Source organism: Lampetra fluviatilis, chromosome 22, assembly GCF_964198595.1.
Source record: "Lampetra fluviatilis chromosome 22, kcLamFluv1.1, whole genome shotgun sequence".
Classification (NCBI taxonomy): Eukaryota; Metazoa; Chordata; class Hyperoartia; order Petromyzontiformes; family Petromyzontidae; genus Lampetra; species Lampetra fluviatilis.
Window position 1 is genome coordinate 10,842,652 of NC_136296.1, and position 18,332 is coordinate 10,860,983.

At 48.0% G+C, this 18,332-nt stretch overlaps 2 protein-coding genes across 9 annotated transcripts in view; one reads left to right on the forward strand and one right to left on the reverse strand.

The window, feature by feature from the left end:
- Positions 1-18,332, forward strand: part of ATAD2B (ATPase family AAA domain containing 2B) — a 50,997-nt gene that overhangs the window by 27,820 nt on the left and 4,845 nt on the right. For 6 of the 8 annotated variants that reach the window (XM_078866416.1, XM_078866418.1, XM_078866421.1 and 3 more), the window contains exons 25-28: positions 8,919-9,139; positions 11,060-11,294; positions 12,862-13,080; positions 17,067-17,215. In XM_078866416.1, the coding sequence (XP_078722542.1) occupies positions 8,919-9,139; positions 11,060-11,294; positions 12,862-13,080; positions 17,067-17,215 (824 nt within the window). The remainder of the gene's footprint in view (positions 1-8,918; positions 9,140-11,059; positions 11,295-12,861; positions 13,081-17,066; positions 17,216-18,332) is intronic. The other 2 variants (XM_078866419.1, XM_078866423.1) reach the window with 2 other exon arrangements.
- Positions 1,600-8,137, reverse strand: LOC144938529 (uncharacterized). The gene is made up of 2 exons (XM_078866425.1): positions 6,338-8,137; positions 1,600-2,520 (listed from the first exon to the last, which is right to left on the reverse strand). The coding sequence occupies exons 1-2, from the start codon at positions 7,634-7,636 to the stop codon at positions 2,506-2,508; spliced, it is 1,314 nt and encodes a 437-aa protein (XP_078722551.1). The 5' UTR covers positions 7,637-8,137; the 3' UTR covers positions 1,600-2,505.

The following is an 18,332-nucleotide window of genomic DNA, read 5'->3' on the forward strand; positions in this document are numbered from 1 at the left end:
ATTTTTCCCTTGTTACATTTGTGCTCTACTCACGGAGTTTGCATAGCTAAATAATGTATTGCCGGTGACCTCGTTTTAAAACGTAAGTAAAAAAACATCGCAAAACGGCCCTGTAGTTTCACTGTGCCCGTTTATCACAACATAAAAATTCTATGCTGGAGACCATTGGGATCCGGCTCACTCGCTGTCAGTTGGAGCATCCTTGGAGATTAATTGAAAATGAGCAGAGAGGGGGAGGGTGGCTCTCGTTTTTACATCTTCGCGGATTCCAGGCTGGCGTTTGCCGCCCAATGCAATGGGCCTCGTTTGTTGGAGGCGTTTTGTGCATCTGTACAGAGTGCTCGCGCAACGGCGGCATGCTCCCGGGGGGATCCGTTCAGCTCTCAGCGGAGCGGAGCGCACGTCAATTTAATCTGCCCGTCGGCAGGCATGCGCTATTCTTGGTTGCTGCTGTGATGTGCGCCCTTGTGCTAAAGTCACCTGATGCCACCTTCCATTCAAATCCTCCTGCCATTTCTGTTTGCCTGGTACTTTTTTTTGGACTGGCTTTTGCAAGTGTGTCACTCAGTTCTGCGCACTTTGGCTGCACTCCTTTTTATCCGGTCATAACAATGAATGAATATATAAATAAAAATGCTTTTGTTATCTTGAGTAGCCATATGGTTTGAAGTATATTCATAATTCGGGAATTATGATAGGATAAAGGACACATTTGTCAATCATTGGCGATAACAGTGATGGGCTTCTTCTGGGCTCTTATTTCAAGGCCAAAATCAAGTGGGGTGAACATTGGTGATCTTAATGCCAGGGACTACTTGCAGACTAATTTGTCTCGGCGGTTGACCTCATTGTATTACAGGGGGCATTTGACAAGGGAAACAAAACTTTAGCTGACAGAGAAATCGAGTTCATGGAGTTTCCGTCGCAATGGATAAAACATTGAAAACGTTAATTTAATTAATTTAGATTCATCTTATAACTCGGCGTACGTTATTATTTTTTCTTCATGCTATTTTCACATATTTGATCTTCAAGATTTGGATAAAAAATCTGAATGCAGTACACAAATGGATCATTTAGTTTTATTACAGTGCTTTATATATGTTTTGGCTTTTACATTCCCACCATTCTGCTAAAGCACATTTTGTTGCAGGCTTTAGTTGCTTGGCGCATGAATTCATCTTGGCCAGAGGAATTTGGCTGTAGCTGTCATCCCAGCAGACACCGGTTTCTGGAAGAGGCTCTCTTACCACAGGGCAACTGTAATGAGAGTGCCCCCTTTGTGCACCACAAGGCCATAGAGTGCCATCTGCTGTCATCCTCACTCGGGATCTGTTTTTTTTCTGTGTGCTACTCGGGTAAATCGAAGGCACACATTTTGCAACTTCTCTTTGTGCAGTCATTCATCACTTGCATGACTTTACAGTGATTTTCAGAGGTTTTTTTTTTGTCGCAAGCAAGAGGCAATTAATGACCCTTCATCCATAAACATTACTTTATACTTTATTCGTTAAAAAAATTCTGATAAGATGCTGCATTGGGGGTGCAGTGTTTAGCATACCATACTATACATTTCATTGGCAAATGTGTAACAGGTTCCGGAGACACTTGTAGAGGTAACTTCTTTATTACAATACAACACTCCAACAGTCCAACAGTCCTGATACTCTGTTACAGCCTAGGTACACAGCCTAGCTACACAGCCTAGATACTCTACTCTGGCTACGCTCCGGAACTCGCCCTCACAAGGTCGTAGAGTCGGGAGTTCCAGAGTCCCAGCGCTGGCTCTCACAGCATCCCCGGGTCTTCAGATGGCTGGTCGTGGGTCTTGGGTCTTGAGTTACAACTGGGCCCCGATCGTCCAGGGAGCTCTCCTTTTATGCCTGGTACAACGAGGGGTGGGGCCGTGTGCGCCCCCAGATATCCCACAGAGCACACACAGCCCCCCCCTTTGGCGGCGCCAAGGGGATTAAGCGTCTGGACCCCCTGGGAACTCAACGCCTGGCGCCCAGAGGCTTAGCGTCTGGACCCACCTGGGAACCCAGAGCCCCCAGCAGCCCCTCCCTTCTTATGTCACTACATTACCCCCCTCTACGTAGCCTCCAGCCGACCCGGCTGTCAAAAAAAAATACAATTGTACAAGAAATTATTTGTTAACCATCAGAATGAGTGTGTGACAAATCAAGAAAAAAAAATGAGAAGAAAGCGCCTCTCCCCCTCCTGTGGTCACCGATGCAGAACAACACTGTATAAACACATATATGCAGGATGAACGCACGCCCCAATCGCCCACTATACATGATGGAAAAGTGAGTGGCGTCGCGTTGGGACGAGAGTTCGTGGGCGGGGGTCATGAAAATCGTTTGAGTTTTGAGCGAGTCCGAGTGGCAGGTCCATCGGTCGCGACGGAGGCAGGAGGGGACCGACGACCCGCTGTTGCGCTTGTGTCCTGGGTCGCTGATCCCGCGGGCAAGCTTGTTCCCGCTGGGTCGGCCGTGGCGGATTTCATTCCCAAGGCACCTGAGGGCGGGGCAGCGGGACCTGCCCGAGAGTTAGAAGCAGCATCATCGCGGCGCGACTCGTCAGACATGTCGCGCTCTCGGCCCCGGAGATGTGAAGGAGGTGTGTAGGGTTGAATGTAAGGTTTTAGACGTGACGGGTGCACGAACCAACGTCGCTTGCCATGCTGGATCCTGACACACTGCGGGCGGAGAACGCGAATAATAACAACCGGCCCTCTCCAAGGCTTAAGCAGTTTTGAGGAAGTAGCCAATGGTACCTGCGGGCAGTGGAGCCAGGCGCGGTCCCCTTCTACCCAAACGTGGCGGGATGTGCGGAGATTCCGCAACCGCTCGTTGGCAAGCTGACGGGCTTCTGAGTTATTTTGAGCAGCCTCCCGGGCATCTACGAGACGACGCACATTAGCACGGATGTGGTCGGCAATCTTAGCCTTAGGTGCGGGCTGTTTAATGTGCAATTGTACGTCGATTGGGGGGCAAACCTCCCTACCATACATTAGATAGAATGGCGAGTACCCCGTGGCAGCATGGGGCGCCATTCTATAGGCGGCCAAGACACCAGGTATGTGGAGATCCCAATCAGTCTGTGACTCAGACACCTGGTGGCTTAGCATGGAGGTAAGTGTCCTATGTAATCGCTCGACCATACCGTCAGTCTGGGGGTGATATGGCGAGGTGCGAATTTTGTGTGTCCCTAGCAGGTTGCACACATCCCGCAACAGGGTGGAAGAGAAATTTTTCCCTTGGTCGGTCAGCAGGCGTTCGGGAGCACCCTTGTCCAGGACGTAGCCCTGGAAAAAGGCCTCTGTAATGGCTGCTGCAGACTGGTTGGGGAGTGGCCAGGCCATGGCCCATCGGGTAAAATATTCGACCCCAACCAAAAGGTACTTATTACCCCGAGGAGTAGCGGGAAACGGACCCAAAATATCCAATGCGACGATCTCATTGACCCGGGAAACTTTAATGGATTGGAGCGGCGGGCAGGACGGCCTAGCAGGTGGTTTCCGCCGTGCACATTCTGTGCAACCTTGCACAAGGTCAGCCACATCGTTTGCCATGCCCGGCCAGAAAAATTCCAATTGGATTTTAGCTAGTGTTTTCTGAACACCCAAGTGCAAGAGGCGACTGTGGGTTTCCCACACAAGTCGCCCCCGCAGGGAGGTGGGCACCACCAATGTGTGGGATTGGGACCCCCCATCCCAATGCATGAGGACGCCTTCCCGGATGACATATGATACGGGGCCCCCCTGCCCCCTGTGACCCTCGGCATCCCTAGCGCGGCGTCTCAATTTGAGGAGGGAGACGTCTTCCATCTGAAGACGTCCCCAGTCGTCCAACCCGAGGCCCAGCAATGCGTCCTGCGGAACTTGCGTGGAGGGAGCCCCGTGGTCCCCGACCCCATCCCCGGCCGCGGCCGCAAGGGATGGGGGCGGTACCCCGTCAGGCTGCCTACAACGCCCCGCACCCAAAAAACAAGCACAGCGCCCATTGTTCGGCAGTCGCGACAACCCGTCGGCGTTCCCGTGTTGAATCCCCTTGCGGTAAATGACAGTGAACGCAAAGTCCTGGAGGATCTCGAGCCAACGCGAGAGCTGTCCAGATGGTTGGTCCACTCGCAAGGCGTATTGTAGCGCCGCGTGGTCGGAGCGTACTGTGAAATGCCTGCCATACACGTATGGCCTGTACTGCTTTATGAAAAAAACGATAGCAAGCAATTCGCGGCGCGTCACGCAGTAACGTTGCTCCGCGGGCGACAGCACCCTGCTGCCATAGGCGACGACGCGCTCCACTCCATTGACAATTTGCGACAGCACCCCTCCAATTCCGGTGTTGCTGGCGTCTGTATCCAGAATGAACGGAGTGGTAAAATCTGGATAAGACAGGGTAGGAGCATCGACCAGTGCTTTTCGGACGGCATTGAATGATGCCTGTTCTAACTCTCCCCATCGGAATTTGACCCCTTTGGCCGTTAATGCGTGGAGGGGCTTCGCAATAGATGCGAATCCCGCAACAAATCGTCGATAATATGAGGCGAAGCCGATAAAACTCCGCACCTCCCCAACAGAGGTAGGAGTTGGCCATGAGCGCACGCAATTTGTCTTTTCGGGGTCCGTGGCAATTCCCGAGCGGCTGACAATATGGCCCAAATAACGAACCGAATCCCTCATGAGGTGGCATTTTTGCGGTTTGAATTTGAGGTTAGCCGCTCGCATTTTAAGGAAAACTGCCTTCAATCGCGTGAGGTGTTCATCAAAAGTTTTGCTGAACACGATTACATCGTCGAGGTAGATTAGGCAAGAATCCCACTGGAGCCCAGCGAGGACCAGCTCCATCAGGCGCTGGAACGTCGCCGGGGCCGAGTGAAGACCCATGGGAAGTCTGTTGAATTGGAACAGTCCCTGCGGCGTGCGAAAGGCCGTCTTTGGTTTGGATGCGTCATCAAGGGGTAGCTGCCAAAACCCCGAGAGGAGATCCAAGGTGGAGAAGTAATGCGCACCTGCTAAGGCATCGAGCGACTCGTCCATCCTGGGAAGCGGGTAGGCGTCGGCCACCGAAATCTTATTAAGTTTCCTGAAGTCAACACAAAAGCGGAGGCTCCCGTCGTGCTTCTTAACAAGAACGATCGGCGCCCCCCATGGGCTATTTGATGGCGCAATGACATCGGCCGCCAACATATCGTTGACGGCCACCCGTACATGTTCCTTTTCGGCCGGGCTCAACCGGAATGGGTTTTGACGAATTGGAGCGGCATCACCCGTGTCGATGTGGTGGCTTAGCAATTTAGTGCAGCCAATGTCGAATTTGCTTTGACTGAAAACGTCGGCGAAATCGCTCAGCAGCGTGCGTAATTTAGCATGTTGTAATGGTGACAAATCGGCAGAAGTGGAGCAAAGCGCGTCGAGCCATCCTGTGTCAGGACCTGGCTTGGCAACGGAAGAGAACTCGCCCCCTACGTGACCCACGATCACATCTTCTGGCGGGGCTGGCGTCGCGTGAGCAAGCACCATTCCCTGACAGATAACGGCCGTTTCCAATCCCGCGTTAAGGACCTGGATAAAGGGGTCGTGGTCGCTTCGCACGAGCGTTTGTGCACACACGAGGTCCGACACCCGCTCAGCTGAACGCGAAGGCCCGATCACAGCACCCCCCATGAACGCGTCGTAATCAAGGGGTTTACGAAACCGGAGGGGAACTAACATCTGAGAGCCAGGAGGAATGTGAATTGTGCACGCCGCCAACGCCTGCACCGTCGTAGATGCGGAGTGCAACCGAGTGGGTGTGGGTAGGAAGGCCATGCGTCGGCCGGAGGGGAGCTCAATACACCCTTTGTTAATGAGAATTTTAATGGGCATCTTCCCCAAGAAATCTGTTCCGAGGAGGCACGGAACGGCGAGGGTTGATGAGACCAAAATGGGCCCAACTAATTGGACGTCAGCAATGCGGATCTGAGCATTGATCCGTCCGGTGATGCCCAACGAACCCCCATTTGCGGCATAGCATGGCACATCAACTGGCTGCAAGGGACGGCATATATCGGGCAAAATGTTATAAATTATGTCTGAAATGATGGTCGCCGACGCACCCGTATCGATCAACATACGAACATCAACGCCCTCGATGGAACCCACTACGGCAGAGGACCCTGCCGCAGCGGCAACGACCCTATGGGCCAACTCGGACCATTGACCCGGTCCGAGCGCCCGGTTGTTCAATGATGGGCCCGAATCCCCCTCCTCAGAAGCATGACCCCCCTGTGTGGTGTGAGGGTGCGTGCTTGTTGTAAGTGGGGGCCGAGAGTGCGAGGTGTCGTGACTCGCCTGGGTATGCCGAGGATACGGTGGTGGCCGAGGCGCCGGAGGTCCTGAAGTCCGGCGTCGGGGGACCCGGCAGCCGGACGCCACATGGCCCCGAAGGCCACAGTTGTGGCAGACGATGGACGCTCCGTCCTGGCGCGAGGTTGGCCGGTCCCGCTGGTGGTGATCTCGCTGGGATCGCCAGTTGGACGATCCGCGATTTTCTGTTGCTGCGAAGGCCTGATGAGGCCCCGAATGCACGTCATAGGCTTGTGCATCAGGTGGGCCTGCGCAGGCGGCGATGGTCGTGTCCTCATCGCAATGTAGGTGTGCTTGGATGCACCTGGCAGCACGTAGCGACGTGAAGTCGTCGTCGTCGTCGGCTGTCGGCATGGCAACTCGAAGCTGGCGGGCCAAGCTCATGAGCTTCTGCAGCACGAGTGACTCCACAGCGTCTTCATCCATGCGAGGGTAGGCAACCTTTGCCATGGCCAGCAGCGCGCTGCGGTACCCCATCGCCGACTCGGAGGCCTTCTTCCTCCTCGCATCGAAGCGGTGACGTGCTTCGGATGGGGGTCCATAAATCAGCCGCATCTGATGAAGGGCATCCGTGAGCGTGGCACGTTTTGCGCGTGGCACAGTAAGGAGTGCTGCGAGGGAGTCGTCGTCGAGCATGGCCGGGAGGCCTTGGAGCGCTTCATACTCCGACCAGCCGGACGTCTCTATAAGAGAGACGAACCGGCGTTCGAACGCTGCCCACTCACCCCCCTCTGAAGAAAATGCCTTGAGTGCCGGCAGGCGTTGCTGGACGTGAGCCAAGCTTTCGTTGCCTGGCAACCCGGCTGAAGCTGGCTTCGCGTTCGCAGCGCTGTCACCCGGCGGTGAGGGACGCAGCGCTGATGACGCGGCGTCATCGGGTTGGCCCACGCTGGGCCCGGAAGTGACGTCGCTCCCAGCGGCCACTGCTCCCCCCGCAGAAGTGACGACACACCCGGATGTATTTGCGGCGGGAACGGCCGCCATCTTTGTGTGGGAGCCGGCGGGATGGTGCGGCCGCTGCGCCTCCTCTCTCCCTGCTGTCTCCGCCTGTGAGCGACGCATGTCGTCCAGGATGGAGACGGTGGCGTGGAGCAGCTCGGTGAGGCGAAGCAGCGTTTCCTCCATTGCTGCTCCCGACGCTGGAGGAAGATCGGCAGGTATGGTGGACGACTGCTGAGCCGGCGGTGCAGCGTCGCTGTCGGCCCGAGTTGGCTGCCCCGTCGCCGCTTGCTCCTCAACATCGCCGTCAGGACTGAAGGTACGTGGCTTACTTCTTGTCTCCATTGCCACTTCTGACGCCAAATGTAACAGGTTCCGGAGACACTTGTAGAGGTAACTTCTTTATTACAATACAACACTCCAACAGTCCAACAGTCCAACAGTCCTGATACTCTGTTACAGCCTAGGTACACAGCCTAGCTACACAGCCTAGATACTCTACTCTGGCTACGCTCCGGAACTCGCCCTCACAAGGTCGTAGAGTCGGGAGTTCCAGAGTCCCAGCGCTGGCTCTCACAGCATCCCCGGGTCTTCAGATGGCTGGTCGTGGGTCTTGGGTCTTGAGTTACAACTGGGCCCCGATCGTCCAGGGAGCTCTCCTTTTATGCCTGGTACAACGAGGGGTGGGGCCGTGTGCGCCCCCAGATATCCCACAGAGCACACACAGCCCCCCCCTTTGGCGGCGCCAAGGGGATTAAGCGTCTGGACCCCCTGGGAACTCAACGCCTGGCGCCCAGAGGCTTAGCGTCTGGACCCACCTGGGAACCCAGAGCCCCCAGCAGCCCCTCCCTTCTTATGTCACTACAAATGGTATCTGAACTGGTCCTGGAGACTTCCCCCCCCCCTCACCCTTTTACCAATCTAAACTGACCAATATATATGAATAGAAAAACATTGATCCTTACATGAGCTGATGCATGTGTCATGAGCTTCAGAATCATTAACAGAAAAATCGACGTATATTGTTTGTCCTTTGTTATATGATACTTTTTGGTGTGTGCAATATAATTACGTTTTTAAATCCCAAAACATCCCTTTTAGGGCCATTTTTGTTTACTTACAACTTAGTTTTAATTCTCACTTTTGACTATTCCATTTCATGAACAAGGGTCACCGAACATTACTGTTAGTGCCGCAAACGCACAGTGTGATTGGTAAATGGTTTATAAACAAAAAAAACACAACTTGACTTAAATATCCTATTGCTAACGTGTATATGTTTCACGAATTGTTGAGAGACGATATAACAATCCCTTGAGTCATGTATTACGTACACATAAAAAAGACAAACATCAGCATGTATTGCCATACAGGCTGTTATGACAAGTGCTGTTGGCGATCACCTTTTAAGACTGCTGATGTGTGTACACTGCATCAAGTACTCATTTAGAACCGAGTCAACGTACGGGATAGCCCGGAGAAGGTTGTGATGCTATTTGATGTCCCGGTGGCCACGAATTGAACTCTGGCTGGTCATTGGGTTCATAGCACGTGGTTCCAACTGCTGCACGCACAGACCTGTTTATAGGGCAGCCTCCATGTACGTGTGCTTGTGTGTGGATGGCAGCCTACAAGAAGAAGCCTCGACGGCGCATTAAGTGGTCGAGGGGCGTGTGCTGCTCCTACAAGAAGGCCCGGCTCCCGGCGCCGGCAAACGCCAGCTCGAGAAAAGACAGCGACGTCAAGTCCGAGAAGGAGGAGGCGGACGACAAGGACGATGAGGCGGAGGACACGTTGAAAGATACGGCAGAGAAAGACGACGGTGCTGATACCAGCGACAATCATGAGGCATGCAACTTTGTTCTACACCGACAGTAAATCGTGCTTTTGTGCTAAAGTATTTATTCTCACTGCCAATTTTTACATAAATGTGGTTAAAGAACAACCCTGCTGCCTCAAAGAACTTTCGTGTCTGGTTTTAGGATTTTCAATATACGTATGTTCGTTTATAGAGAATAGTTGATGCTGTGAACTTTTAATTTAAATTCCAATGAATTTATAATACTTGTGTGCTTTGGTTTTGTGGCATGTATCAGGAATCCTCATTCATATAAGTGTTTTAAACATGACCTTAAAACGAAGTTAATAGTATTCCCCCTGCAGAAAATAAAATTCCTATAATTAAGTTGTTGATTCTTAAGAGATAATCTCTGTATTAGGAGAATCGGTTAATATCATATAGAGCACCTTGATCTGCAACCATCGTTCTGCTTTCTGCATTCTAAAGTGCCAATGTCAGTCATATAATAACATCGAGCAACCACAATTTCCCTGACACAAATCTCCAAATGGGAATATATGGTTGATTGTATTGATTGTGATGTGACACACACATGCGCAAACATATGGTAATAACGTTAACAGGCATTGCAATTGTGAAAGCCCTGCAAGGCATGAAGCCATTCGTCACTGCCTGGCTTTTACATAGTTGGATCTATTCTGGGTTTCCACCCTCAATAACTCTACAAGTAAAGTGCTGCTCATCATTTAAGCAGCACAATTGCTAATTGCCAAGTAAAATATGTAGTTTGGCAGGAGGACCGCTTGCTCTGGTGTAGTGGCTTCAAATTTGGTTCCCAGCATTGCTGCGTGAAGCAGTATTGAACCGTTTGGAGCATTGTTAACTTTGGAAGTATTTCTTGTTTCATATGGGATTAATAAACATTTGTATTACTCTATATACATAGCTGCACCCTTAATCTCCCAGAATGTTCAGTTCGTATAATACACTCTCTTAACTTAAGACATTTTGAATTACTTTGATCCAGTGATAATTAGCGCTATTTTGTGAGAAGTCTTATATATAGACTTTTGTCCACCCAAGGAATTGAGATTTTCCCTTTGCCCATTTGAGCATGAAAACACATGTTGAATTGATAGTGTCAGCAGTTTAGCTGTTTCGGTTTCCTCTCCGCCATGAATATCTGCTCCGATTTGTAAAATGTAAGGCGAGGTAATAAGGTGATGTTCTCAACCAAATCACCGATGAGTGCACCAAAATTCCTCACGTAAAATGTAGTCTCTTCCTTAATATAGCAAAATTTGATCTCTGATAATCAATACATTTCAGTTTGTCACGTGACAAACACCTTCATAGTAGGGCATGTGGGAAAGTGCAGTGGACACTTGAAGGGATCTCCAAAACTAGTTCTGTTTTATCATATTCCAAAGGAATTATCTAATCCAGTGTGATGTGATGCTGAGAAAGATGGACATTTATTAATCTCATGACACGATGCCAAAAGCACATGTTCCGTGACATGGCCTAACGTTAGTGCATTCGCCGCTTGTTGCAGAGGTTAATGGCTCGAACGCAACGGCCGTCGTGAATATTACTGCGGGTGTGATAACCGTAATAATACTATGCATCTTAGCTTCGTAGTGAACTTAAAAATCCATTGTGTCCTGGCGTCGCGGTCAAAATCTGACAATTCGAAAGTTGGCCTGGAAAGTGCTCAATTGGGATTATGCATAGCAATCATCACCCCCAACTTTCAGACTAATGCCCCAGGTCACATATACAAATGAGAGTATCCTGCTCCAGTTCTCACCTGCTATAAAATCTAAACGTTAAAATGTAAACATTTGGAATAAAATTGGGGGAGAAACCCAAAATAAGTCCATAAAAAAAATGTACAGCGGTGAGCGTTGATTTACTTTCTTCAGAGCCACCAACTGTACAAACGACGAGCGTTTACTCATGTGCAGACGGAGTTGAGCATGGACATCACGGGGCAAGAGGAGGACTCGCACGATTCTCGCGACGCTGCAGACGGTGGATCCGTCACCGGGAAGGAGGACGACGCTAACGGTGCTATCGACGAGGAACAGCAGCCGGTGCTCAATGGTCCGCTGGGCGGGAATGCCGATTCCAACATGGAACTGGACAGCGACACAGGCGAGCTTGACCAACTCGACGAATCTGCCATCCCCATTATTGAGGGTGAGAGCTAGGAGGCACAGCTGGCCTCTTCTACTTGTCGCGGCCACGTTGTACTGGGTGTGTTTGTAACAGATTAACGCTTTCCCGATCCGAGACGTCTGCAAATTGCAGGGTGGGGGGTGGTCCCCTTTCTTCGCTGAATCTCGAGTCGTTCAGCATTAATTTTATTTCGAGAGGCGTTTTTAAATACATTTTACTCGCCTGAGAGAACTGTTGCGACACGACCGCACTTTACGAGAGCTGGCACCAAATTGTGCCACACTCCCTCCTGCTGCGTGGCCTTTTACGTCCGGTTCCGTTCCGATGATGTGCCCGTACGTCATCGGAATGCAATAAAAACTGATGACGTACACATACGTCACGTACTACACGTACGTCATCGAAATGGGAAAGGGTTAAACTGCTCGGCCCGAGCCATTCATGCTTTGATATCTGCGTTGCCTTTGTTGCTGTTCGCCTTTTGGCGTCCTTTGGTCTAACATTGTTGAGACAAGGCAGTTAAAGGAGGCTGTTTCTGGTGTAGGCCAATTGGTTTCAAGGACAATGCAGACATTATTATCAGAGCATGTTTGTTTGCATGTTTTACCACAAACATGATGTGTAGTTAATACAGACGTTGATGCCTTGTTATAGGTGTCTATTTGGTGTTTGAACATCTTCACACCTGTGTTTTTGCACAAAAGGCTAAAGCCTATGAGTTTTTTCATCAGTGTCCCGTGATTGATTAGGTCGTTTAAAATTGTTGCGTAGTTACAGTGCCACGGTGTAACGCTTAGCACGCTGGATTAGCAATCCAGAGGTCGTCGCTTCGATTCGACCTCCCGGCGTGGAAATGAATGCAATGGTGCAAGTTTATTACCTCATGCGCACCGCCTCTTGTCCCCGCAACAGTATATATACGTACACCACAGTCGATTGGCAAGTTGAACGTAGTGGTGTAAAGTGTGGGTACTTCCACCTCTGCCAAGATGTCTGGCCAGCTGGGAGAGCGGGCCAGATGCCCTCTTGAGGGACTCTGTAGATCTCCCTCTCGTTGTGTCCTTCTGCCAGCAGTGGTATTAGCAAGCATTTGCAGGGATGCGCCTTTCACCTATAATTATTTAACTAATGCAACACTTTATACCATTCCGACTGTCTTCACGGTATGTTGCTTTGTCCACAACACAATATGAGAATAGCAAAGCATCATTTAACGTATTCAAATTGACTTTCATGCCGTAGATGCATTCGTTAAATCACGCATTTACGAGGATCATATTTACGATTTATGGGTATATACAGTTGTTACATCTTTTTAGACTAACGGAGTAAACAAAACAATACAAACGAGAGAGAAAAAACAAGAATACAAGCGTGACTGTAACAGAGACATACATTTTTACCTAAATCAATGACCGTGAATCATGGTGATAGTCCATCAAGTCACTGGCGGCGGGGGGTGATGCGGAGAAAAGTGTAACATTTCTAATCTCCCCCTGAATTCTGTCTCACTTCTAACTGAGAATTGTCATTCGGTGGACTCCTGTTTGGCCAGAGTAAAGAAATTGACCGTTTTGATGTTTAACAGAAGAAGGTGAGGAAGAGGCTGACACCGAGGTGTCTGGCAGCGGAGCGGCGAGCAATGGCAAGGCGGCGGAGGAGAAGGGCGAGGCTGACAGCCTGGCGAACAAGGAAGAAGCAAACCCGGCACGTTCGTCTTTGCCGCCTCTGGGTCCGGCCGCAGGTGATAACAGCGCCGACGATCGACTCGCAGAGACAACAAATGGAGATGCCTCGGCTTCCAAAGGTGAGTGAAGTAACAAAAACTCAACACTATTCGTCCGTAAGACTGCCTTAAACAGGAACGATTATTATATAATGGACGATAGTTTAGGTGTAAGGCCCTTTTTGAAATGTGTGATGCTTTGGCAGTGGTGCACAAGCACAAGTAAGGACAACTCAACACTAATGTCAAAATCACTGCTCTCAAGAGTAAAACATTTACAACTAGCCTTTTGCCCATCCAAGAACGGGTGTATTGCAGTAAATCTGAAACTTGCAAGCGAAAAGCAGATCGCGACGTGATATTAATGGCATTAATGCGTGTGCATTTTGTAAGGGCGCGGTGACACAGACCTATTTCATTTTAAGGTTATAATCCCTTGTTCATCACGACGTCCTTTTAACTTCGATGTCTCAATAGCGTTACGGAGATCACGTGACGTGAGGGTTCTGCCTTTGTAGTGAGGGTTGTAAGTTGACGGGGGGAGGAGGCGCCTCGGCCCCCATGTGGAGTGACGTCACCCGCTAATTATTATGAATGGGGGGGGGGGGGGGTGTCAATTTGTGGAGGACGTTACGAGGGGGGCTGTTCGATGTCGAGTGATGAGGGGTGAGGGTGCTCCATGTGGAGTGACATCACCTGCTCATGATTATTGATGAGGGGGGGGGGGGGGAGTACTCCATATTGAGTGATGCCGCTCGCTCATTATTATTAATGAGGGGTGGGGGGTGTCCATTTGGAGGACGTCACCTGGCCATGAGTATTAATGAGGTGGGCTGGTCGATGTGGAGTGACGTCATGAGCGTTAAGGACATTCCTGGGTGATTATAATAGGTGTAGGTGACATTTCGGGAAATTGCCCTTCGAATGTTTGCTGTTAACGCAATATCACGCTTTTTGTAAGCATTCGAAGCGTGATTTTAAGTGACTCGGAGTTGAGAAATCTTAAAAAATTAATACTAAAGCAGAGAGCTCGGCCACAAAGTTAGATCCCGTTGAGATCAGAAGTATATTTTGTGAGAGAGGGTGCCTTGGGTAAAAATAAACACGTCTTTATATTGAGAAATGCGAGGCACTCTTCACCATCGGTATTCCCAAACCATACATGGAGATGGCACCATCCAAACAAAGGAGCATAACTTTATTTCCCACCAAGTGGTCATAATTGTTTCGTGATTGCCCGAGTTGGCTGTGGGCAGGGGTTTTGAAGTAACAGTTTCACGACTGAAGTAACAGTTTTATGACCTTGAGGTCTTCTGTTCAAATATATATGGGGAAGAAGTAAGTTGACATATTGGTCAATATTGAAGTCTGCGCTTTATATATGACTGTGATGGTTTTGGTAAGATGTAAAATTGCATTCAGTTATGGTGTCACCTAAACAAATAACGTTGATGAAGTTCAGCCAAAATAACTTCTCATGTCCTTCCATAGCTATGGCTCAAGGGCACTAGTAGGTGGGAGAGTGCTGTGAGGTGAGGAGAGAGTGGAATTTGATGGAATGAAGGGTGCTTGAGCCATTCAATCTGCCGTTGGGCAGAAAAACTTGAGAGGAGGGAGGTTTGTGCGAGATCAAATTTGCTTCATTTCTTGTTTTTTTTTTTGAACCAATTGCAAGATAATCAATATCATTACCTACTTTCTTTCACTTTGGATGATGGTCTTTCCATGGTAATAAGCTGTCTGTCATCTTATTTAGCTGTAGTTTCATCCTGGACCATGTGACTATAAAATGGTAAGACGTTGACTTTATAAAGGTTATTTATATTTTTGAGACTTCATTGTTCAAGAGCAGTCAATTCACAATGTTATTGTTTTTAGCAGCTGTCCAAAAAGATTTCAAAGCAGATGATTACTTAATGTCAGCATACGCTGAGTAAGCGTGAAACGCTAAAAGCAGATGAAAAGGATGGCCCAATATGCCCCATTTTTTGGCGTACATCCAATTTTGTTTGCACTCTTCCCACACAGCTGATGCGCCTTGTAATCACAATCCATTCATTTCGTTTTCGCGTTGATGGAGCTACAGATGAAAGGATGGAGATAAAGCAATTGTATGAGGTTTTCAGTGGCATGACCCAGTTCCCACCTGTCTTTGATGAAATGGGTGAGGCATTCACAGTTTTTTTTTACAATCTGGAACAATTCATGTTCTTGATGCAAGGCATTTGAAATCATGGATGAGGGTGGCTTGATTTAAAACAAGACAAATTCCACGTGATTTGCAGTTTTCCCTCCCCGTTTGAATTTGTGTGTGTTTTCAAACAGAAATAATACATTGTGATGAATATCACTGGGTTCAAAGGAGAGGATTCATGTTTCGAGGGTTAGCATCTTTTCACTAATTTAAATGCATTTAGGTTTGAATGGCTCACTTTGTATGTATGTATGCCGAACTTCTTTCGCACCATACGTAGCCAACCGTGCGAATCTGAGGTTGTGGCTCTTGTATTAACAACTAAATCTGGATTCTGTGTCACTCAGTAACAGAGGACCGTTGGTAATATTGTGACCAAAGCAAATAGCATGTTGTAATTTAAAAACTAATCTCATGAAAATACTACAAATCTGCTCAAGACTTTAATTTGATGGAGAATTATTATATGGTAACAATAGTCCATTATATGTTTGCCAGCCCGAAAGCCCTGGTTTTTGAAAGGTTTACTGCCCGGCTAAAGCTGGCGTGCGATAAATATAAATGAATGCGTTTATTTGTGTGCACGAGCTCATTCAGGATGGATGACGTTGTTTTGTCCCTCCTACAAATTGTACAAAATTCTGCTGGAATTTTTTTTACAAATGTAAGCAATTTGTTCACGTGATTCTACTTCTGACATCGCTACACTTTCTCTGCGATTGTTTATCAAGGAGATTTCAAGGTTCTGCTTTTAATTTGCAAGGCTCTAAGTTGATCTTACCCAACTGAGGTCCCTGATAATGTACTACATTCACAACATGTGGGACTATTATCTATACTCAGAGTGAGATAACTTTACCTTATTATCCTCATAAACTTGGAAAAGCCTTTCTGCCTTCAGTAGCATTTTCAAATTTAGTATATGTTTTTAATCAAGCCTAAAGCGATTTGCTTAAATGTATTTAATAACATTAACTTTGGCATCAATGAGCTGATTATGTAGCTGGTTTTAGTTTTTGTGACTACTGGGCGTGCAACTATTTTCCCCAGTCATGGTGAGATGAATTTTCACAATTCAAATCGTTTATATTATTTTACTTTGTGGGGCATTCAGTATACTAGTGGCTGTAGAAGGTATGAGAGGAAAAAATAGTAAAAAGTAAGCTTTACGCTTGCCTGCTTTGGAGAGTGAGCATTATGTTTTAAATAGAACCCCCGTAAGTTAAAGCAGTGAATTAAAAGACCCTCGGGATATTGAAGTGGAAAATAAAGAGACCCCCAAGCAGGATACATTCTAGCAAAAAAAAACTATCATTACTCACGCGTTCACCATTTGCCATAAAAATTCTGTCACTTCAACACGTCACAGTGATTTCGTGTGATTTGATAAGGTCCCTACACTCGGGCAACATCTGCTCCGGTTCACATCACTCTGATCCATGGCGCTGGCAAATCTAAATTACCGACTGTTCACAAAGCTTGCAGTAGGTGCCTGACATCTTTAAAGGGGCCCGTGGAATCGACCACAAAAAAAGTAGTCAATTACACATTTAGCTGACTATTCGTCCCAGTTATAATCGCTACAAGCCCCTTACCTATACGTTACAGTTGTATTGTTAAGCACTAAAGAGGTTTTTGCTGAAAAATCAAGATCAAGATGTCAGAAAGGTCACGCCATTGACAGCACCACCGCCCGCCAACCCTTTCTACCATCGTTCAGATCCTGCAGCTGCTGCAGAGTAGATAAGCGTCCTCCAAAATCTGCAATAACAGTATCCCACAATCTGCTCTTAGGTCTTTCCCCTTGGTCACCAGGCTTCTGGAGGTCATTGAAAAGCGCTATATGAATGTGATGTTGTGCCACTGTACCCAGATGCAAAAGCCTTGGCAGATGAGAAGGACGATGCCTCTCGGAGCCAGCGTGCTCAGATGGAGCAGCAGAGGGCAATCGATGCTCAGAAGCTTCGCCAGGTGCTGGAGGAGCCAGTGCTACCAGTCATTGTCGATCGAGACAAACTGAAGGTGTGTATCGACCGTCCCAGTTTCCTGGTTATGTCTCGCAACGTTTTTCTGCAATGAACCAGATAGTTGCACACTCACCAGCTAATATACTGCAGGTATGAACTAAACATGTTGACCTTTCAATTGTGAAACAAAAGCACTCGTGAATGGCATTGGCCAGGTGGTTCAGATGAATAATGCCACGTCGGAGAACATTTAGTCGTCAAGCCCCAGTTCATATCCGGGTTTTAGCCACCCTTGTTTAAATTGTGCTCTCAAGTATAGTTAGTTGACAGCTTGGTCACAAATAACTGGACAAAAAGAGAATGAGTTTTTTCACATCATTTTACTTATTCCAGCTCGGTGATTAAAAAAAAATTGTCAATTTATTGAAATGTGATAAACACACTTTGTATGTTTTAATACTTTAAGCTTTATAAGGTTAGCTTTGTATTATGGCTTTTGTGATGGCAAGTGGACGACATATGGCTCCATTGGAGCCATGCTGTTCATTGTAATGCTGTCTTACATTGGCAGGCGAGTGGAAAACTGAATATAAAACCAATGTCGTAGAAGACAGATACACGGTGTAATACGGAGAGATAGGTTTAATAAACAGCATTAGATTTAGCCGAGTGTGAGTGTAAGGTTTAGACTTCCTAAGATACATTGTGCGAGTAGCAACACAGAGACGGGTGATGATGTATTTTCAGAATAATATTGCAAATGGCCATGCATTGTAAAAGCACTGTATTTGGAGATAGCCAAGTGAATGAGGGGTCAGAACACTGAGCCTTTACAGCTGCTATTGTGGATTTAATTCCAGACGGCCGCCTGTAATTAAGCCAGGTTTTCAAGTGCGGCAAATTGACAGTCCCCTAAAATTTGACTCATTGCCAATCCTGGGAATGAAACTGTTGCTTTTTTTTGTCATGCGACAAACATTGTATGCATGCCATATCAAAACTCTGTGCTTTGTGTGAATACAACGGCAATTGCAATAACCCGACACGGTGGTCCACTATTAGCTGTAAGATTTCCGAATGGAAATTTCTCAACGTCTTGTGACGCAATATTGCTAAAGGACAATTGTGATAATTGGGATAAAAATAAATGGCTAAGAAAATTTTCATTAAAG